Source organism: Caloenas nicobarica, chromosome 5 (genome assembly GCF_036013445.1).
Source record: "Caloenas nicobarica isolate bCalNic1 chromosome 5, bCalNic1.hap1, whole genome shotgun sequence".
NCBI lineage: Eukaryota > Metazoa > Chordata > Aves > Columbiformes > Columbidae > Caloenas > Caloenas nicobarica.
In genome coordinates this window covers 7,334,462-7,357,226 of record NC_088249.1, presented here as the reverse complement: position 1 = coordinate 7,357,226, position 22,765 = coordinate 7,334,462, and the positions used below count along the sequence as shown (strand labels likewise).

General features: G+C 44.8%; 2 protein-coding genes across 2 annotated transcripts in view; both read right to left on the bottom strand.

The window, feature by feature from the left end:
* Nucleotides 1-18: 18 nt before the first annotated feature.
* Nucleotides 19-3,333, bottom strand: AKAP5 (A-kinase anchoring protein 5). The gene is made up of 2 exons (XM_065636562.1): nucleotides 3,290-3,333; nucleotides 19-2,102 (listed from the first exon to the last, which is right to left on the bottom strand). The coding sequence occupies exon 2, from the start codon at nucleotides 1,440-1,442 to the stop codon at nucleotides 45-47; it is 1,398 nt and encodes a 465-aa protein (XP_065492634.1). The 5' UTR covers nucleotides 1,443-2,102; nucleotides 3,290-3,333; the 3' UTR covers nucleotides 19-44.
* A 3,309-nt stretch (nucleotides 3,334-6,642) lies between these two features.
* MTHFD1 (methylenetetrahydrofolate dehydrogenase, cyclohydrolase and formyltetrahydrofolate synthetase 1) overlaps nucleotides 6,643-22,765 on the bottom strand; it is a 42,607-nt gene continuing 26,484 nt past the window's right edge. Inside the window, exons 17-28 of the mRNA XM_065635325.1 lie at nucleotides 22,567-22,643; nucleotides 21,495-21,635; nucleotides 18,372-18,440; nucleotides 17,733-17,844; nucleotides 17,403-17,542; nucleotides 16,926-16,967; nucleotides 15,774-15,874; nucleotides 14,904-15,081; nucleotides 13,798-13,905; nucleotides 12,516-12,668; nucleotides 7,799-7,907; nucleotides 6,643-7,623 (exon numbers count right to left, since the gene is read on the bottom strand). Coding sequence (XP_065491397.1) covers nucleotides 7,818-7,907; nucleotides 12,516-12,668; nucleotides 13,798-13,905; nucleotides 14,904-15,081; nucleotides 15,774-15,874; nucleotides 16,926-16,967; nucleotides 17,403-17,542; nucleotides 17,733-17,844; nucleotides 18,372-18,440; nucleotides 21,495-21,635; nucleotides 22,567-22,643 — 1,211 coding nt within the window. The 3' untranslated portion in view covers nucleotides 6,643-7,623; nucleotides 7,799-7,817. The remainder of the gene's footprint in view (nucleotides 7,624-7,798; nucleotides 7,908-12,515; nucleotides 12,669-13,797; nucleotides 13,906-14,903; nucleotides 15,082-15,773; nucleotides 15,875-16,925; nucleotides 16,968-17,402; nucleotides 17,543-17,732; nucleotides 17,845-18,371; nucleotides 18,441-21,494; nucleotides 21,636-22,566; nucleotides 22,644-22,765) is intronic.

Genomic DNA, 22,765 nt, shown 5'->3' with positions numbered 1-22,765 from the left:
TTAAATCACTCCCTGTACTCTTTATTTTGGGGTCATCACTGCCGTCACAGAAAACTGTTGTGTTTATTCTGTTCCAGAGCCATTTCGCTGACTAGCTGCTCGATAGATGACTGAATGGCCGCCTTCACGAGGGAAGACGCGGTTTCGATGAGGAGCAATTCGTACTGCTCCCCAGTTCTGTGCCCATGGTCACTCGGACCTTTCTCCTCTGCCTGGGGACCACCACCAGCCTCGGGGCCCTCTTTTTTACCTAAATCAAAGCTCTCACTTGATTTTTTATTCCCTTTTTGCTTATGGCGGTGCAAAACCGGGGACGGCTCGTAGGCCTGGTCAGAGTCAGTGTTGTCAGAGTCCTCGGCTTCAGTGACAGTGATGACAATGCCAACTGCAGTGCCCACACTTGCTGCTAATGTCACCTGCTGGCCGGAGCAGCCCTGCGCGCTCACCGCATCATCTTTGAACGCCGACTGACTGAAATCCATTGCAGTTTCTTCGGCTTTGCACTCCTCGGGAAGATTTACACTCTTTTCTGATTCATCCCCTTCAGGCAGCTCTTTGCAGGCATCAGGGATTTCCTGCAGCTCGGTGGTTGCAGGGCTGCTGTCGGGTTGATCCTTGGAAACAGGCGCTTCGGGAGCAACTTCCCCACACTCCGCACGGACTGTGGCGTGGGGCAGGCTCCCCTCCGGCGGTGCCTCCCGGGCTGTTCCATCAACTGTCTCTGACTCGGTTATCTCAGGCTGAGCGGGGCACTCCGTATGTTCCTCTGCACCAGGTGTGGGCTCTGTCAAGGGCTCACTCTTCCCAACAGAGTTGACACTTTCCTTCGCCGCCTCCTGGTCCTCCTCCGCAGAGACTGGGCTGAAGGATTCGGACTTATCTGGCGGGGCCAAACCCTCCGTCTCTTCGCTAGCTTTATTCAAAATGCCCATCACCTCATTTGCTTGCACGCTGCCCTCCGAATCCTCCACTGCTTCAGAGGGGCTGAGCTTTTTCTTGCTTCTGGAGAACCGTACGCAGGGCATCTTCACCCCAGAGCTGACCCGTTTCTTCGGGACGCCTTGTGCGTGGCCCTCCTCAGCATCCATCTCCAGCTGCACTCGGGAATCGGAGGGCACCTTCTTCCGCAAGGAGGATTTTTGCCTCCTCCGAGGTCTTGCGAGGTTTTTGATGGCTGCCCAGGCTCCCTTGGAGGATCGCGATTGCTTAGAAACTTTTGCCTCCCCTTGGTCGGTGCTGATACATTGGCTTTTCTCCTCCGAGGCTCCTTCACACGCATCCTTCACGCTCTGCCCTTTCTTACAGGACTTCTTCCGCTTCTTGAAACAGAGCATGGAGGGTTTTTCTGCCCGTTCCTCTGACGGGGAGCATGTTGCCCCTGTGCTGTGAGTCTCTACCTCTCTTGGGTTCTCCATGTGAATTTCCTTAGCTGCCTTCGCCATATTCACTCCTCTCCTCCGTTTGTACTATATTACCGATTTTCTTGATTAATGCATCAGACACAGGAACTGCGGAGATGCTCAAACTGCATTTTGTTTCCCCAAAATTGTTTTCAATACAATGTTAGTTGCTTTTTAACGAGCTGATGTGACAGTGAAGTTCTGCTGGAGCTATTGCATCCGCTTTGTAACTCCCACTTTGTCTTATTACTCACTTCATCACTTCTCCAAGGAATCCTGGGTAGACGTGAAGCTGAACAGGCTTCTCCTTGGCTTTGATGGCCAGAGTCACTCTCACCTCCAGGACAACTCACTTAAGTTGCGCTTGGTCTAACAACACAACTATTTCATTGCCAGTCTGACATTACTTTTTTTTTTTTTTTTTTTGTCCCCCAAAGGATGACAAATCAAGCCACGAGTAACAGTTTTTATTCACCCCACGGACCTGGAAAGAACTTGCACTTTCTGAGCTATCTGTAATTCCACATTGCACAGGGAGTTTGATTGAAGCACCAGTAAAACCAGCGGCAGCCAGTGGCTGTTTTCTGCCCCCCAGTGACAAGGTCAGATGCTGCTTTGTCTCGGCTTTGCTTTCTGCTTCAGTTCCCCTTGCAGGTTATGTGAGGTTTGCTGCGAAGCGTGGCCGACACTTCCATCTTTTATCTGTAACACAACGAACAAATGATAAGACCTGCAGAGCATTTTTTTTTTAAGTATTAACAAGTTCTTTCTAAAAAATATTTCATTTTGGGAGGGAGACCAGGGCTGGAAAAGCAGTTCTACGCCTGGATGCACCACAGCAGTTTTTTTCCACTAATTAGCATCATTATCCAAAGGCAAAATAAGGCCACCAAAATGTCAACTCAGTGATGTTCCACAGCAAAAAATACTATTTTGCTATTTTGTGTGGCAAAAGGGGACTTTTTTTTTTTAACTGCCCATATTATGGCAAATGTACATTACACACGCACACGCATATATTTTCTTCTCCTACAGTTAGCTCAATCTTTTCCCCACTGCTCCATATGCACTCATAGTTCCAGCTAGACAAATTACACCCTGAGACAGGAGATATTTTTATCTTTAATGCACCATACGACAATATGCAAAAACACAGAATACAAAAAGGAGGCTTGTGGAATACAAAAGTGAAATCACATGGCAAGAAGGGAGCTTATTGATACTACGTGTATGCCTTCCATGGCAACCTCAATTAACACCGCATGTGTTCATCAAACATATGACATTGTAAGATATATGTCACCCTTAAAAAAAAAAAAAAAAAAAAGCGCTGCCTTAAACATCATCAGAACATTTTGGGATATAAAGATGCAAAAAACGTGTTACTGCAAACAGCCCAACTTCTCCGGGACTGGCTCAGTGACTCCAAGCAAATCTTTACCCAGGATTTTGTACTCTGCTTTTAAGTAGTAAGATGATTAAAGAGGGGGCTCCGGCGGGGCGTGCTCCCCCGTGGAGCAGTTTTGTTGGTTTTTTTTTTTTTTCATTTTAATTTATCAGGAGGAAAATGAGCTGACAGAGGCGGGCGTGAGGGAGAGAAGCCGGAGCTGCCGGTGCCCCGAGCGGAGCCCCCAGCCCGGCTCCGCCGCAGCCCGGGAAGTTTCGGGGGCGTCCGCAGGAGCCGCCCCACGAGTCCCCCCCGCCCCGGGCAACGGGCGCCCCCAAAAGCCGAACCCCTCCCGGGGGTGGTGGTGAGCGGGGGGCGCTCCTCGGGCAGCGACCGCGGCTGCAGAGGCCGAGCCGGGAGCCCCACGCGTGTCGCCTCCCCCGCGGACCCCCCGAGGCGCTGCCCGCCCGCGCCGCGCCCCTCGCTCCCCCCGCGCCCTCACCTGCGGCCCCGCTCCGCACCGCTCCGCACCGCTCGCACCGCTCGCACCGCTCGGCCCCGCTCCGCACCGCTCGCACCGCTCGCACCGCACCGCTCCGCGCTGCCGCCTCCCGCCGCAGCCGCGCCCCCCGGGCCGGCGGGGAGGGCGCTGCCGGCAGCCCCCCGCCCCCCGCCGCCAGCCCCCGGCCCGCCCCCCGGCCCCGGGCGGCGCTGCGGGAAGCTGCTCGCAGCTCCGGAGGGCAGCGGGGCTGGGGAAGGGTGGCCCGGGACCCCGGCTCTGCATGGGGGGCATCCCCCCTCCTCCTGCAGGGAAGCGCCTCTCCCTGTCTGCAGATCGGCAGCCCGTGCTTTGTGCAAGGTAGCGGCCCGCCCTCGTATGGGACAGCACCCCCACTTCTGGCGGGGCAGCACCCCTCTCTGCAAGGCGGCGTCTTTCTCTGCTTGTGGGCAGGAGCCCTCTTTGCAAGGCAGCATTAGTGGAACAGCCGCCCAGGGAAGCAGTGGAGTCACCATGCCTGGAGGGATTTAAAAGGCGTTTAGACGAGGTTCTTAGGGACGCGGTTTAGTGCTAGAGTTAGGTTATGGTTGGACTCGATCCTGAGGGTCTCTTCCAACTGAAATGATTGTATGATCTTTCCCTGCTTGTGGGGCAGGAGCTCTCTCCCTCTCGCAGAAGAACCTTTCCTCCTCTCCCAGGTTGTGCACAGCAGCAGCAGACACAAAAACCACACACGAGGTGAAAGGTCTTCCTAGGGACTGAGCTGTGGTTTTCACTTTGGATCCCTGTGCACGCTCCGGAGGGACCGCTGGCATTTGGGAATCCAGCGATTACCTGGCTGTGGGGAAAGCAAGGGGGTCTCGCTCTTGGCAGCTGCTTTTGTTTTGTCCTACCTGAAACCTTTGTAGCTTTAAACACACACAGTTTGGGTCACCACAGGAGCTTACACCTTCAGACCTGGTGGCAAGGACAGCCAGTTCTTGGGTTTAAGCTAATCTTTGTCCAACACACCAGAGAAAGTACCGCTTTCATATAGGCCTTCTTTTCCCCTCCATAGCAGCTAAGATCTGACTTTAAAAAATTGCATCTCCAGCTGTTATGATTGATGGGAGAGCCTGTGGAAAAATGACTACCAAGTGCAGCTGCTGAACTACATGGAGCTATAGTTTGAGATGCCTGAATGTCCCCATTCATCTCCACAGGGAGCTGACTGACACCCACAAACGTTTTAAGGACGTTAACTACTTCACAGTGTGTTTGCACATAAGAAATCAGGCTAAGCAGCACACTCGAACCTGCAAGTGCTTTCCAGTGCACACCAGCCTTAGAAATGTACACATGGCCTCCCCCTCTCTAGTTTCTTTGTGGAAAAAAAGGTACAAAATGGGTTTGTTGGGCTGAAATGTCAGCCAGAAAGGCAGAAATGTGGATCAAGCAACAAGGAATCACATTTTTAAAAGCTCCTCTGTGTCTGCTCATATTCACTCAGGATAATAATCTTCATTTAGAAATGGCTTCTCTCTCGGGGTGGGCACTGGTTCTAATTATGATCCAGTTCTCCATTAAAGCTGAGCAAGGCCCCTCGGCAAGAGGAGATTTTCCCTTGTTGGAGCTGGATGCAGGAAAGCGGGCAGCGGTAGCGAGGATGGTAAACGAGGATGGCGAAGGTGAGGATGGGCAGCGTGCGCTGCCTTGGGGGCGGCGTGACGGCGGCAGGCCTCAGCAACCCCCTTCGGAAACACCTCGCACGGAATTCAATCGTTCCTGCCGCTCCAGGGGAAGACGGCAGCACCAAAGGCTGTGGTGCAAGGGAAATAAATGACAGGGTCTGCGGCAAGCAGAGGATCTGCTTGGAAGATGGATAAGCCTGAAAGAAGATCCCGGCCCAGCCGTAGGCTCTGGTTTTCTTTCTGGGCCCACACTGAAGTGCTGGTGACATCCAGCAAGCCAGCCAAGCAACAATTTCTCCTTTTTCCTTTTGTCCCTATCGCTAGTTGAAAACACAGATTTATTTCTTGTATGACGTGATGCAAGACTCTCATTACAGCACAGCTGGGGGAACGGATGTCCGTAACATCTCTGGGCCCACAAACAGCCCACAGAGAACAAATCTGCGCATAATTAGTTTTTTCTCTAGGCAACAGGAAGAGAAGACAACCTTCCAATATTTAGTTAGAAGAAATGAAGTGTCCTTCGTGTCCTATTTGATAGGGCAAGAACTAGCCAGCATACTTAGTTGCAAAGGAGAGAATTAAGAAAAAACAACCTATTTATGTATCAGAAGACCAAAGTAGGGTTGCTGGAGAGCTCACACTCCACTAGGTTGAAAGGGCAGGTTAGAAAAGCTTCCCCACTAAGCTCTAGAGACCCTTGGGGCTGGTTTTTGGCCCTTATGCTTTGTCGCCACCAGTCCCGCTGTGCGTAGCAAACCCTTGCACAGTCGCACACTCGAGCCGCCGCTTTGCCTTGCTGCAGGAGATGGACGAGCAACCTCTTGAACCATCTCTCTCAAGCACATGTCGATGATCTCACGCTAAACTAAAAGGAGGCTAATCTTAGCATAAATTTGCACTTATCGCATCTTTCATAAGCATAAAATGAAGGTGGAACCCAGAGCGCTCGCAGGAAAGCAGTGTGGGGGGGAAGATGAAACGTAGGAGCTGACAGCAGACTTGGCAGCGGCAGCTGTGGCAACGTGCGCCATGGGGAGGCTGGGCCGAGGTGACACAGGTGACGAGGCGCTTTCAGCCGGGCACGGGGTCTGGGGCAGCAACCGGAGAGCACCCTGACCCCTTCCAAGTGGCCTCTGTGTGCTCCAGCAAACCCGGCTGCCAGTAACTCCTCAGCTGAACACCACGGAGAAGAGAATTTTAGCAGGCTGTGAAAGCATCTCAAATGCTCTTATGATGATTTAAGCTGTTCTGTCTGCTCCTGTGACAACCAGGTAATTTTTATACAGTTATTCTCCCCTCTTAAATAACTCCAGCGATATAGATCTCTCTCTCTCTCTCTCCATAAATATACACAGGATCTGTGTACTACAGATGCGCCCTTACATTGGTGCACACCTACAGCCTGATTCTCTCAGTTCTCACCCAAACCAGGATGTTTTTAGATTCAGTTCTGATGCAAGCAGATGGGCTCTGCAAGTCTCAACTCAGATCTTTTGCAGTCAGCTGTGAGTATCCAAAATTCATGGAATAATTCAGGTAGTTTATTTCCTATGGATGACACACATCATCTAGGGAAGGAAACAAGATTAAATACACACACACAGTGGTGCATTGCAGGGAACTTATTACTGCAATAATCACTTGTACTTGTCAATACAAGGATTGCTGCTGTGTACATCTAATCACAGAAGTAAGTTCTACTTCAATAATCTCAGTGCATTCATTAAAACCCCAAAAGCAGTTGAAGTATCTACCAGTTTATTTGTATTAGTCCAAAAATTGGCAGCAATGGTATTTTTATGTTACAAAATGATTTTCTGGCCTGCGGACAAAACCTGCTACAAGTCACTTGATCACTACTTACGCTGTCTCTGTTCAGCAAAAAGGTACCTTAGGAAACAAGGCTCGTCAACGGTGTAACTGTGCTTATTGTTGAGCATAAAATGGTTCAAAAGACATGTGGCAGAAGCCAGAGATCCAGACCCTACAGAATATCCAGAGGTTGGATTTCCATTAGCAGTAGAATATGGTAGTCACAGCTGGGCTTTGTAGAAGGGAAATTTGATGTAGCTCAGGTGCCTGCAGAAATAGTTCACAGCAAAAGCCAGGGTAAGCGCTTCTGGAAGGAGATGAGAAGCAAAGGGGATTCCTCCTTGCTCCCTCTGTTAAGTGACATCGGTGCAGTTTCGCAGCACAGCCGTTTCTCCCACAGTGTGAAAAGCTGGATATAAAATTCAGTATGGCAAACACGAATATGCAGCGTACAAGACTTTCAAAGATAACGTATGCTACAAAAACCTTATGGTTAAGACAATTAAGTCCCAAGACTGTTTCAAACAGCTCCAGCTTTAGGATTTTTAATTATTAAAATCATGTCACTGAATCAAAAGAGGTCACTAAACCCAAGGTTATGTATTCTGCTTCAGCTATAATTATGAAGCAGGAGGGCTGCAGAGGAAGCGTGCTTGATATGCTCAGTGTCAACTAGCTTGGAACAGAGTCATTTAGAAATTATTACAGATTAAAAGTAAGTGGTTGATTCTTTAGCAGTTCTCTTTCCAGTCACTTCTTGCTCTATATTCTCAGTCATATCTTGTTTTGACTTAAAATAAAAGATCAGGGCATAGTTCCATTTACATGACTCATCAGGTGCTCTTCTGGGAGCTAGAAAGAAAAATAAATTTAATTACTATTATACAGTACTGCAGGCAACTTGCAGGATGAATTATAATCAAATGTCATTTGGAAATGTATGGCATAATATGAGATTGGCTTAACTCCATTATCTCAACATGAGAAATATAGCCCAAATATCGAAAGCCTTCACGAAGGCACCTACCTTTGGTCAATAATTCCTTTCAGAAGAGCCCAGTTACTTCTCCTGACACTGGATCCAAGTCTATATCATAGAAACAGGGTCTTGTAGGAAGTCCTGGCATAGTGCTCATCTGGACAAGAGATAAGATGTTAAAAGGGAAGCAGCATAGGTTCATGCAGAAGATAGAATACTAAATCACTGCTGAAGACTACCGCTCAGTAGGCACATCTTTGTTTTGTTTGTTAGTGGTTTTGTTTTGTTAGCATGAGGATTTAGTTTGGCTTCTGCCTCTGTCAGTGACCAAACCCAAGATTTGGCAAAGTATTTAGATATCCAGCTGACCAGCTAACTGTTAGAGGAATGTTCATGGACTTTGCTGTGGTGAGACAACAATTACTTGTGGCTGTTTCCTGCTTATTAAAACGAGGATACATGTTTTAATACAGCTTTGCCAACTGTCAAGTCTCAGCTGATTGTCATTCTTTGAGAGTCTAGAACTAGAAGTGTTAAATAATTAGGAATAATTATTGTTGAGAAGAAAGTTTAAACAGTTTGTGGCTTTTTTTTTTTTTTTAAACTGGGGTAAAGCTTAAACAGCAATGGAGAGGTCAGGTCTCCTGACTGGAACATTTCTGAGGCATTCACAGAATCACAGAATGTCAGGGATTGGAAGGGACCTCGAAAGCTCATCCAGTCCAACCCCCCCGCCGGAGCAGGAACACCCAGATGAGGTTACACAGGAAGGTGTCCAGGCGGGTTGGAATGTCTGCAGAGAAGGAGACTCCACAACCTCCCTGGGCAGCCTGTTACAGTGTTCTGTCACCCTCACTGAGAAGAAGTTTCTTCTCAAATTTAAGTGGAACCTCCTGTGTTCCAGTTTGTACCCATTGCCCCTTGTCCGATCATTGGTTGTCACCGAGAAGAGCCTGGCTCCATCCTCGTGACACTCACCCTTTACATATTTATAAACATTAATGAGGTCTCCCCTCAGCCTCCTCTTCTCCAAGCTAAAGAGCCCCAGCTCCCTCAGCCTTTCCTCATAAGGGAGATGCTCCACTCCCTCCAGCATCTTCGTGGCTGCGCTGGACTCTCTCCAGCAGTTCCCTGTCCTTCTGGAACTGAGGGGCCCAGAACTGGACACAATATTCCAGAGGCAGTCTCACCAGGACAGAGTAGAGGGGGAGCAGAACCTCTCTTGACCTGCTAACCACCCCCCTTCTAATCCACCCCAGGTACCATTGGCCTTCTTGGCCACAAGGGCACAGAGCTGGCTCAGCAAGGGCACAGTGCTCCAAGTCGGAAGGGCTGAGCAGTGGCAGAACTGAGGCCAGCAAAACAGCTGCCAGCGCTCCGCCTGCCTCAGGCCAGTCTTCTTCAGTTGTCCCACTGCTCAGTTCCCAGTTTCAGAGCCGCAGAACACAAGGCTGGTGGGGTCCGCACTTCGCCTGATTTACTAATGCAGCTGACAGGATTTTCCCTTCCCTAACTCAAGAGTTCAGTCCAGCAGCACATGTAGGTTAAACATGGATGCCCTACAGACTTGGGCAACTCATGACCACGCTTTGTTTGCACCACTGGTCATTAACCCCTTTAATAAAAAAATTCAAGGTCTCATTTTCTATCTGCATCATCCAGGCTCGCTTTTCACAATCGGTATTGTTATGCTTGTCTCCATTAGATTAAAGATCTCTTTGGCAACCCGTTGTTTTCTCCCCGAGCAAGTATTCTGCACACTAATCAAATTAACTCCCAATCTTCCTTTTTGCTAATAAGCTAAGCAGCAAGGAGGCAAAGCTCTATGGGTTAGGCGCTTTCTGCAGTTCTCAAAACTGTTCGGGGAGCTTCTGGAGTCCCAGCCCATTTTCTTGAGCCATTTATAAGTGCTAACACCAATCCCATATGTACTGTACCACTGCAGGTCTTGCATGGCTTATGTGGAGGTAAAAATCACTTCAAGTCTGCTCTTTGTAATGAAGTCTTTGTCAGAGCTGCTGGTTTCTGAGACAGAGAACAGGGGGACTGCAGAGAAGACCCTCATCCCTTGTCTTTGTGTTTAGCTGTACAAATATTTTGCTCTAAAGAGCCAAGGTATTAAGAGATCCAAAGTGCCTGGAGGGGTTTTCCTGTTCTCACCATAGTCCCTGCCAATCTCCAGTCATGGAGAACAAGAAACTTCTTATTTATTTATGTAACACTGAAGAATCACAGAGAATTACAGACATCCACCTGCAGATTCAGATGGTCACAGCAGGAGCTGATACACTGACAACAGAGCAGAAAGTCCCAAACTGCCAAAGACTGGTCTGACTTCACTATTTCTTGCACTTTCTCTTTTGAAAGAAATGGTCAGTTTTCCCCCTTTCCCATCCACAGGGCAGCCCACAGTGGCTACTCTGCCATCTATTATTTAAAGGCAGTCTGCTTAAACCTTGAATTTCTATGTAGTGCAGGATAATTTCCAACCAGGCTACTAATTTTCTGTACAAGTGTCTACAATGCTTAATGCACTCAATTATTTTCAGAGCCGAAGAAATGAACTTTTCCTCCATTATCATCCTCCCTTGCAATACCACATGTGCTGAAAAAGAACACGGCAATTCACACTGTTTACTTAGATGAAAAAATTAAGACCACATGGATATCATCAATCCCCTTGCAAGATTCCTAAGAAAACAAATACCAACTAAGAATGTATTATTTATTGCACTTGTGGAACTTACAAAAATTGCCATCTAGGAACTAAAAACACAGAGCTGAATAAATAATTTATTTTCAATTCACCAGCAGCACCAGAAAATAAACCCAACTAGTTTCAGTCCAACGATTCATTTCACTTTCATTATCTTCCATGCTCAAAGTTAAATCTAGATAATAATTGAAATTATATTTCCTTTAAAATCTCACAGTATTTCATTAAAGTAAAACAGCTTCAACTTTGAGCCAGAAAGGGAGAAAGCAAAAACTCAGAAGCTGAGAAAGAAAATAAAGTGTGTCATACCTTTGTGATTAACTTCAGATAATAACAATATGCATGCACTGGTGATTAATTTCACCTCCAATTTCTCACAAAAGCTTCTGCATAGAGCTACATATTTACTGCATTTTCAGCTCACAGTTCAACGGCTGCTGCCAAGAATTATTCGGAGGCTAATACAGCTCCTGCTGAATGGGTTTAAAATAGTGATCTGATTCAAAATGCCCTGGATTGCTTCTCAAAAGGACATCCCTTCCCTGCCTGGGTAGACACCACAGAAGAGTGATCTTCATGTCTCTAACCAGAACTGTTAATTCTGGCAGAACTAACATCATGATTTACTACGTGTCCAAGAAACCATTAGGAATCTGGGAAGGGAGCGGAAAGGAAAGAGCCCAACTTCACAGGCTGAAGACATCAGAAAAAGAGCCAAAATGTTAGTTTTAATGTCTGAAAACATCTTTTTCTCGTGTAGCTCATTAATGCTGTGTACCTTTTCCTTCTCCAGTGCTTATAAAAAAACCCAAACCACATTGTTTGGACTAAAACGTGGCTTGCAAAAAAAAAAGTCATTAATAACAGGAACAAGCATACTGTCTTTCATTTTACCCCAAAACACGCATTACTCTTTAAAAAGATGGATGAGCCAGACTGTGGTTATTTTATTTATGCTGGGTAATCTGGAAACCCTTACCTTAATTAAGAGAAAAAAAGACATCCAATATTTGGCTCTAGCCAGCATTTGAAGAAAGAAGGGACCCAACTCTTAAATCAGCAAATTTCATCATCTGAGCCATGCACCCCTAATGCTTTTGAAAGCTTATTGAAAGAAATATGTTGCCATGAAGACTTCAGAAAAAGGTTCGGATCCAAAAAAATGAGAAAAAGACAGAGATGCTTGCTCCAACTGCTCCATCCCTTTAAATACTCTAACAAATTACTTGACAGAAGACATTCCCCAGGTAAGATTTCGAGTGGAACCTTCCACCCTAACATTCTTTCTTTAGATGCAGACCTGAACATTAGTCCATTTTGCAGGTAGCTCCTCTTTCTGCCAGGCAATTTGTATCAAAGCTATTCCAGGATCCTGTTTCCATTGTAGCTTCTCTCTCGTTTCTCAGCTGACATTATGCCAATAATGTCAAAGAACAGAAACTAAAAACTCAAGGGCATAGTAAAATGAATTCTTGGAACAGACGGAGGTTAAACAGCAAACAGATGGTCAGCAAAACCATGAAAACCAAACGGGAGTGGAGACTGACAAACGACTAACAGTACAGGTCAGCTTCACTTTGGAGGTGTCTCATCAGAAGCTGCCAGCTTTGTAAGCTTTGGAAGAGTTGTCTGGTTCTACCCTGATCTGCAGGTGTACAGACTTCTCCTGCAATCCTGCAAAGTGCTTTCACTGGGAATGCAAAGTCACAACGGTGATTAGGTGGGCCAAGGATTTCTCCCATCCCCTCCGCCAGACTGCAGTGCCCAGAATTCGTTAGCTACAAAGCTCACCCCTTTCTCAAAATCCAGCAAGACAAGAGGAGTACGCTGGGGGCTTGCTAAGTATTCCAATGGTCAGATGGTCTATTTTAGCTTCCCTCTTTCCCCTGAAAGAAAACTATTAAGGGCATCTAATACACTAGACTATTAAAACACCAACTGTAAACAACAAGGACTCTCCTAATTTAAGGTACCTTTTATAAGTGCTTACTAGAATGCACATGAAGATTTTCCTTGCTCTGCAGTTGAGGGTTTTATTCAATCACATACCGTTCCTACTAGTGGATACAGGAATCCAGCACCAACACTGGCCCGAATATCTCGGATTGGCAGAATAAAACCTGTAGGTGCTCCTTTTTGTTCAGGGTCATGAGACAAGGATAAGTGAGTTTTAGCCATGCAGATTGGCAGGTTTCCAAATCCCTGGGAAGGGAAAGAGAAAGAAGAGAGAAATAAGTGTGAAACCAGTAAATTTTCCTGTATGCAAATGTAATTGCTCTACTCTACTGTCCTCTGCAGCCATCAGATATTTTCTCAGCGTGTTTACTCCTCACCGACTACTTCATCCACAGCTTGTCACATCTGTTGACCATTCTGTATCCCCATTCCTTCTCTCTCAAACTCTTTCCTTGCTCACTGCCAAATATTAAAGAAAGAATCACCACAGACCCCAGCACATCCAACTGAGGAAAAAAATTAATGGCATGGAAGTGTTAGATATACAACCTTGATAGCCTACTTTCTTTCTACTCTCTCTCTACAAAACATTAATCTAAACAGCTCAGAGCTAAAATTCTTGTTCAGCTGAGGTCAGTTAATTAGAAATGTTGATCAATATCATTGCAGGTCATGAGGAAGTGACAATTACATGCCTACAGTATTTTGATAGACTTGTAGAGAAATATACAAGAAACAAGAAAGTGAGAAACTACATCTGCTGTAGTAAATGGACTGTAAAAGCAAAATTATTTGAGCACACTGTATAGAAAGAATGGCTAGCTCTCCCATTGCTCTTCTCTTCAAAGCCCTCAATAGACCTTCATTAATACAGAAGCACAAAAACATCATGCTAGAGAAAAGTAACACAACCACTAGAAAGCATCTAATTCAACAAGCAGATGCCAGGTTCAAAACTTTTAAAATGGACTTTTTTTCCACAGGAAATACTGCATCATCTGTGGAACTCTTTCCCCAACATAGTTGTGACTGCCAAAAATCCATATGGGTTCAAAAACTGATTAGATAGCTCAATGGAACAATTTAAAAAAAAAAAAATCATCACAGACTATTTAGCACCAGTCTGACCACTTGTAGTTCCTTAAGTCCCAAATATCTGAAGGACTAGAGTTCTGTCTTCACTAGAAGCCAGGGCCAGTTTCTCCCTGCCCATAGCACCTCCTCTTCCTCCTCTGCCACAGCAGCATCCAGCGAGTCCTGGACAAAGACACGATTTGAGTGACAATTCCCTTCACACACAACTTGAACACCACTGTTCAATATGGAAGTTTTCAATGAAAAGCATCACTGGTATCAGGTGATGTGGAAAACTCACTTGCTTAGTGTACAAGGTGACTTTCTCCTGTGCTTCTGGAAGCAGCTCGATGTCACTTGCCCCATAGATCTGCTGTGCAATAAGCCTGATCTTCTCTATAATAGGCAGCTAGAGAAAAAAGACAGGCAAGTCAGTGTGGTCAAACTACAAAGAGCTGTAACACCGCAGCAGCTTCACAGTCCTTCATATGTGTTGCGCAATGCCCACCTGCAGATACCAGAGCTGTTCCCATTTGCTGTAGCACAAAGCTAGACTGTAATGTGAGGGTTTTCAGAACAGGTTTCGTTTATCTTTGTTGCAGTTGTTTCTCTTGGTAAGAGGGCAAAGCTAGTTTACTACAGTCAGAAACAAAAATATACGCAAAAGTATTTCTCAAAAGCTGTGCCTGTGTGTTAATTACCCTTGCTGCAAAAGAGATGTCTTTATTCTTTCTCAAGGCTAAGTCAAAAAGCAGGTAAAAATAATTTGAGGGAACACAAGTTAATAGTTAAATAAAAGTACAAATGAAACAGGTTAAAGGAGGAAATTGAAAGCATCTGTTAAAGAGCTAAAATGGATATAATGACGTAGCTCTGTACCTCATTAGGTTCTTGAATAGGTCCTTGCTATTAAAGGAGAATTCAGGCCATAACCTGGGAACTAACAGTGATGACTTCATTACCTTCAAGTCATCTGTCAAATTTGCTTAAGTACAAAGTAATTAGAAACACACACACCCCCCCCCTCTTCCACCCTGACCTGTAGTGCAACTCCATAAGCCTTACTTGCAGAGAAAAAAAAAAAGTTTAAAAGGACAAATTCTATGCCATAGCCTGTTGTATAGATTTCCATCCTGAGCAAAAATTGCACCCAGAATCTCTGCAGGTAACAGGTTTGGTCAGGTCTGTTCCAGTCCATGCTCTGAGAGGAACACACGTCTCAAGTTCAAAACAAGAACTGACCAGCTAGGTCTTTGAGACCAGTGGAATAAATGTTATGTTCTAAACCCAAATTTCTTCTTGGTTTCTCAGAGCAGCCTTTCAGACAGCCTTTAGCAGCTTAAGCCAGTGAAACCAACCCATCTCTTCCTTAAAAACAAAGTACCACACAGCACTGCAAGTTCTTACCTCTACGTTATAGAGGAACCTGAAGTCGCTGGGTGTCTGCGACGCTCTCTGAACAGCCTCGGCCAGCGCGAGTGCTCCTTTACCGCCCTCTGCCCAGTGCGTACACTCCACAGCATCGAACGCTCCTGCTTCCTTTGCCTGTTGTACTACAAGGGCCAGTTCAGCCTCTGTGTCTGTTCTGTAAGGAGAAAAGTTTGCGCATTTGTACCAGAATGCAGAGGCGGTAAATTAACTCTTTGTTCTAACCATTTTTCACTCTTTATTATTGCTGAGTTAGAGGTGCCATATCGTATGCACACAACAAGCTAAAAACCCATAATTTCTCTAAATTGGCCAATATGCATTTACTTCAGATGAAGAATCCTTAGCTGGCTACTCCACTCCAACTGGCATCAGCTTTAACGCTCCAGGTCAAAGCCTTTCTGCTTGCATAAAAAGACCACACAGAAATTGGATTTCCTGTGCAGTACAACATGCAGAGCCCAAAGTGTTTCTTAGCAGGGCATAATTACTGCATACAGCAGACCACGGAACACAGCGTGGTTCACAGCACAGGCAACTCACCATCTATTATGAGCTTAGAGTCCACATCATCACAGGCACCTTTTGTCCAGAGTAATCTGGCCACTCAGGGTGCAAGTGATGGCAGATAATAGTCACCGATCATGAAAACCTAAGCTAATTTAAACTAAGGAATGCAATTGAAATGACTAAGCAGAGCTCCCTTATTTATTCACCATCTTCCAACAACGCAAAATGCTGCAAATAATATATCGACAGTACTGAAAAGAAGAATGTGTGTTAGACACAGCACATAAAAGTGCCACAATTTCATCCCCATGCATCACTCCCATGTCCCAGCTCACTTACTTGAAAGCATTGACAGCCACTACTACTGGGACACCAAACATTCGTGCATTTTGGATTTGCTTGTTTAGGTTACTACAGCCATTTGCCAACAGTTGAAGATTCTGTAAGGAAGACAGCGAGCAGGAAGCACATTTAATTTGGGGCAGTGAAACTTGTTCCAAAGCCACTACATCCACAGCTAATGATAAAAATGTCAAAATGGGAATGAAACCACAAAGGCAAATCCCCAGTGCTGCTTTCTGAACAGTCTAGACCAGTGCATGGGTTTGGATGGAAGACAGGAAAAGGAATGACTGCTTCTTACGATCACTGGTTTCAGCTGCCAAGGCAAGGTAAGAGAAATCACTTTTTGCAGGTTTTTTTTTGTTATTCTTAGTAAGTTAATATCCGTCCTCATTAACTTCCTACAGCAAAGCCTCTTTTTCCTCTTTGACACATTCCTCTTTATGTATTAAATATCATTAGCAGTGAATTTCATGACACTTGTTTGAAGTCTGTGGCAACAGCTTTCGGTTTACACATATTTACATTTTGCAACATCAGAGACTATTCATGGAAATCCAGACATTTCATCCCTTCCTAAGCAAAGAATAATCCATACAGAAGCTCCACAAGTGAAAAAGCTGTAGCAGTGTATAGAGAGCCAGACCAATTATCCAAGTGTTCACAAACATTCCAGGCACAAGGACAGAAGCTGAGACTTCGGTTCACTTTCTGTTTGCAAAGGAAAGGGGGGAAATGAAAACAGAAACTGCTGCTGCTAAGAAGAGAGTAATTAGAGAGGCACTCTGAATATTTTCAAAGACAGTATTTCAGCCAAGAAATTACTCCATACTGAGAGGGTCAGGGGATGCAGAGTAGATATTACTATGAAAAACTGAGCACACAGACAACTGCATGAGCTCAGGAGAAATGAAAAGGCTCGGAATAATGGCAAGCTCATGTACAATAAATGCTTAAAAGAGCAGAGCCAAAATAACATCATTAAAAATAATAAAAAAAAGAGAACAACATTACAGCTTGTATGAGGAAGCATTTCCTTGGCAGCTAAAGGAATGACACACACTAGCTATCCAGGTGTGCACCGCATGAAAATATCACGTCATGACCACTGTTAGTTGGTCAACTGTCACAACAGCTAAAGAAAGTTACCTCTTCCATGTACTCCTTTGGCAAAGGTACCCCAGCAGTGACCTGGGAAAAAAAGGAAAAAAAGATAGAACCCTATAAGATTTTTATCCATGACAGCAATTTGTGTTTGACACTTATTAAATGGCATCAGGATACAACAATCTACTGCAGGCTGATATTTTTTCTAAGAAAAAAATAAAAGGAAAAATAAAAAGACTGCAAGATGGGCTCACAATACAACAAATGACTGACTACGCTAATATCGCAAGTGCCCCAGCATACAAGCACTTCCTTAGGGCAATAAAACAAGCAGGTATGTCCCTGTAACACACTTACAATGAGGCAGCTTAGAAGCAACAAGGACATATGGATTCCTTTTACAACTGCAAATCTCAAGGCCAATGACAAGCAGATCAAACTCTACTGGGCTTTAAGTGACTGGATCAGAACAACTGTAACAGCCCCTCAGGCTTGAAGAAAACCTTGCCTAGTACTTACTGCAGGTCCTCCTCCGTGCATTTTCAGAGCTCGGACAGTAGCAACCAACACCACCACGTGAGGTCGGAGACCAGAGTAGCGGCACTTAATATTGAAGAACTTCTCCATGCCTATGTCTGCACCAAATCCTGCTTCTGTAACTAGAATAGGAATTAAAAGAAAATAAGTTTGCAGGAAGCTGCTGGGTGGAGAAATCATGCTCTTATTATATAAATCAGAAGCTGCTGCTTAGACAAAAAAAATGAAGACAGTCACAATAAAAAAAAAAAAAAAAAAAAAAGGTAGATCCTGCCCCACACAATGAACAAAAAAGCCACCTCACACACTTACCAACAAATCCCTCTTTACCCACAAGCTTCAGTGCTATTTTGTCTGCCAACACTGAAGAATTCCCGTGTGCAATATTGGCAAAAGGTCCAGCATGAACAAACACTGGTGTTCCCTAGAAAATAGGAGGTGTGGGAGAGAGAAAGTCAGAGGGTAAAATTTAGCAAATCTGCAGCATTTCAGGAGGTAAGAACTACAGTATGTGAAGGTACAGAAATACACTTTTAGAAGACAGATCTTAAAACCCTCTGATCAAACCCTTGTTATCAGTAATAAGGACTACATTGCAAACCAGATTATAATAATCTGCACAAGTGGAGATATTCATCCGCTTAGGAAAAAGATGACTAAATACCAGCAACTCCTGCACTCTCACCAGTTAGATTCCCAAAACACTTCCTAGTATTAGAGACAATGGAACAGAGACACAGCAAAGTTTAGTGCATTTCCTCAGGGTCATCCCACATGCCATGGCAGACCCAGAAAGCTCTACCATTCCCCCCAAGCCCCAAACCCTGGGTAGGAAACCCCAGGAAGTCTCCAGCTCTAAACTGATTAAGCCCACGCTGATCGTGATGAATCCACTAGACCGGTGGCTTCTTGGCTGTGAGAACGCACATGTAGCAAATCATCTGTGCTCACCTCTAGTGTCTGCATGAGGTTTGGCTTAATAGCATCTTTCATCAAGACGGCCAGAGCACCGGTCACTCCCTGAAAGAAAAAAGAGCAGTTTCCAGATGTGCCGAGACCTTGAGACGGTTCCTATGCAGTGTCACCGCTCTGCTTTTGTCCCTGGGAGCTTTCAGGACCAGAACCAGCAGTTGTTCCAGTGATGACCAATGCTAGTGAGGCAGAAGAGGACCTTGACATCCTTGTAAGAGGATCTGTGATTTCTGCTGGGTGCAGCCTCTTGGCTGGGACCTTGTTTGGCCATCACCTTGTCACGAAGGCATGAAGAACAATTGCTGTTTCAATGCTATAGTAATGTTAGTAAAAAATAGCAGTGAGGGAGTAACTCTTAGGCACTTACAGGTTACCATAGCCCATTCAGTGGCACAAAGCAGGGAGTTTTTCAGGACACTTGCTATACATGTTGAAATACTAGACCACTCTCACCACCCCGATACCTCAACTGTAGCATTACTGTCTTTCTTTTGCGGTATCTAAACACACTAAGGACTTTAAAGTTACACATATGTCAGTGCACTTGGGTTTTCCAGGCAGATTTGTCTTGGACTTTTTGCCTTCCTCATTTGAGCAGCTGGGCTCTACATACTGGCCTTAAAAATGTCATAACAAGCTGCTACATCCTGGCCAAGTCTCTTGTGCAGAAATAACTTTTAAAGTGAACTTCTGTCCTTGTGGGCACGACCAGGCCGATGTCAGGAAAGGCAAACACTGGAGCCCATGGTTCTTTTGAAGTGCAGCAATATACCCTGCTGCAATGCTGCTCCCTGCAAAGTGAAAGCTTGTAATTTCATCCACATCTGCTTTGGGAAGAGAAAATGAGGGTTCGGTCATTCTTGTGACTGACACAGTCCAGTAGAAACTAAACCGGCTGTCACCCAGCACTTGCAAAAGTAACTAGAATTGCTCTCCTTGGGTATCGAGCCAAATGTTCACAGCAGTTATGAAAACCTTCAATCATTATTTCTTTAACTTCCCTTTTAATTTCAATTGGATTGCAGCACTCAATTATATGAAAGTTTTTTTTAAGACATTCACTGCTTTATTTTATTAGTTTCAATCTTGCCACATGAAAGCTTCTTTAACATTTAATGGATAAGCTTTAAACTTCTGTCATCTCCAGAATAATGAAAGCTACAGAGCAAGATTTCCATGACGACATTTCAGGCCTGTGTCGCTCAGTGCCACTTCAACACATCCCATCTCTAAAAACCTGTTGTCAGTTTTTCATTCCACATTTTTTCCCAGCTTCTTTGCGCTTCCTGGTGGCCCAACCATGACACTGGTAATATCACAGCAGAAGGACCCAGACTCCTATTGTGCCAGTGTGGTCTCTGCAATCACCACGTTTCTGCCTGCATGAGGAGTAGGTAACACAGACCTAGCAGTACAAGCCAATGGTCACCATCAGCACAAACGTATAAGGTTCAAGAGAACCTGTTGGACATGACTGATACCATCCACCATTCTGTGGTTGCAATGGACAAAATTAAATATGATTAGATTAAGAAAAAAGTAAAAAAGTCTTGAGATGAAAGACTTCTGTCACCTGGACTCGCATAAAACTCAAAGCAAATCCCTACCCAAGCACCATCTGCTTCTACTGCTGATGCGCAGCAAGAGAGACTCCTGTTTTCCAGAACAAGGGTTAACTCAGGTGCTTAAGGTTAAACTGGCAGCATTGCTAGCAGTAGGAATTGAAGTCTCAAAGCTTTGGCATGTGCCCTCCCCTCAATCCCAATAAATGTCTTGCATAAGGACAGGTACAGATAAATGGTTCCCAGTCTAGCCCTTTTCCCTGCAAGGCAAGAGTCAGGCCACATTGCTAATCTACTGTTTCTTAGGTTTATCCCAGAAGGCAATAAAACAAAGCAAAAAAAACCCCCCCAAAACCCCAAAAAAACCCCAAAGCACAAGAAAACAAACAAAAAACCCCCAACACAGTAAAACAGCAATAGCTGGGTAAGCCTTAGTGCTGTGTCCTGCCTTCCTGGAAACACAGGTCAGGATACCCGCCCTGTGGATTCTTCTATCCCACCTAAAATGTTCATTCAGAAAATGCAAGACAAACCTCATTAACATGACATCATGTGAATTTCTAATACTCTTGTTTTTTGCAAAGCAGGCTGTGAAAAATCTACTATACAGGACAACAGTAAGCACCACTATCATATCTCTGTCAACTAGTGCAATGGTCCTGAGCCTGTTCTCTGTTTTGAGGCCAAGCGGCAGGGCACGGTTCACACACAGGGCACAGTGCACACACAGGACTCAATTCCCCTTTCCGCCTCCAAACAAGGCTGCCATCTTCAAAGCATTTATTGGAAGAACTGTCTGGGGCACAGATTGTTCTCCTGAAACCCCGCTGAAGCATCATTTGGAAGAGTACTGTTTGACACGCTCCACAAACAGGCCAAGAACTGCACTAATAGTTATTGTATGGACAGCCACAAGACACCACTGCAGCTTGCAACTGCTGCTTAGCACTGCTTTACATACTGGTAATAGACATCACCAGTGTTACTACATGCAATGGAAATAAAGGATTTGTGTCCCCCACCAAAGGCTGCCTTATGGAAACCTTGCACTTTTTGCAAAGGGTTTGGCTTTTACAGCATTCACAGTCTCCCAGAATAAGATATTTCATCCCCTGTAATTAAATTTGCACGAGGCTTTATTCCTGCTCAATGTTTTCTTCACTCCAGGGAGCCTGAGAAACAGGATAGCTAGCAGGATGCATTTTGAGTTCTGATTTGTAAATATACTTTTTATCTGGAAGCTACCACCTATCTCCCCATTAATCCCCGGGGGAATACATGTGCTGGCTTCAGCCTGACACACAGGTCACCACACGGGACCCTCTGTCCCTGCCCAGGTCACACACACACACACTCTGGGTAAGGAGCCAGCCACACTGAAGTAAAAAATCCTCATTAAAAATGAAATCTTAGCCCCTGGAGTTAATCTGCTATACGCTAAGGTCTCCTCTGTACAGAAATGTCTCTATGCTTTTCAATCCAAGGACTTTCAGAAGTAATAGGAAAAAGTTGGCATTTAAGAACTGAAAGACCCTCTTACAAGGTCATCTGTTGTAACTGGTTCTCCTTTCTTGCTGGAAGCTACGACCATCCTGCCCAGTCGCTCTTTCATATCATCCAACCCATCAGAGAGCGCTAGAACTGCCATGATTTCACTGCTCACCGTGATGTCAAACTGAGCCTGCAAGAGATGAGTAAAGAACATGAACTTGTCAAGATTCCCTAGCAGCAATCCTTATCTCCGTTAAATTATTGAAACAAGGACAATCACCACCATCACCATAATAATTAAAAAATACAGACATACAAATATAAAAGAAACTCAAAGCATTACTCTCAGAGCATACTGCATTTAATTTGGCCACTTTAAACTGGATTTTTTTCTGCAAAATTAAGTAAAAGCTACTTATTCCATTGCTATTACGTGACTCTCTCCTGGCACATACATTAGTGATTCATGTAAGAACACTTAACACTAACAAATTATATTTTTGAAGACTGAGCTTACTAACTCATCCAACTACCACTAAACAGTACAGTAAATGACAGAAAAAAAAAAATCAGATTCTATAGGAAATGAAGGGTAGAATTCATCTGACATAACAGACACCTCCATGGAAGCTAAGCACCCTAGGGACATTTCAAGTCAATAGAAAGAGGCTTTTCTGAGCACAATTCATCTGAAGTATCAATTTGACAGTTACTTAGGGGATGAGAGGAGTCACAGCCTATTTTACTGTATTGATTTTATAATCAATCTGGACAACGAGCTCAGATATCTCGTCTAGTTTTGGTCAGATACATCCCACCCAAAGTACGTGCAGTGGCGAAGCTTAGCCATTGCCACGCATTGTATTTACAGAGGGTATTTGTGGACACAGTTATCCCAGTTTGGGAAGCTAATGTTCAGGAAACAACAGGGAAGGAGGGAACAGACAACAGAACTAAACACAGCACTGGTAGTAAATTTAACTGCTTGGTTGAAGGGACTTTGTGCTTCCTCTTTAACAAGGTACTGGTAAAAGATGGGAATATCAGGAGCTACAGAAAGTTGCTTAAAGACCACATTTTCAAAGTACTTTTTAAAATATGCAAGAAAAGGGAAAAATTACCGTTCGTGAGAAGCCTTTTTCTGTTACAGACTGTCCAATAGTGATTTTCCTGAGGAACCTGTCATTTGTATCCAGTACTGCAAGCAATGCAGAGAGAATGATGAGAAGTCACATTGCAAGTCATAATTATGTCACATCTATGGTCTATTAGAGACACTCAGCTAGACCACCTATGAAGAAAGGATGGCAGTTTGAGATA

Excerpts from the sequence above, each read along its gene's own strand:
- AKAP5 (XM_065636562.1), bottom strand. The coding sequence starts at position 1,442 with ATGGCGAAGGCAGCTAAGGAAATTCACATGGAGAACCCAAGAGAGGTA.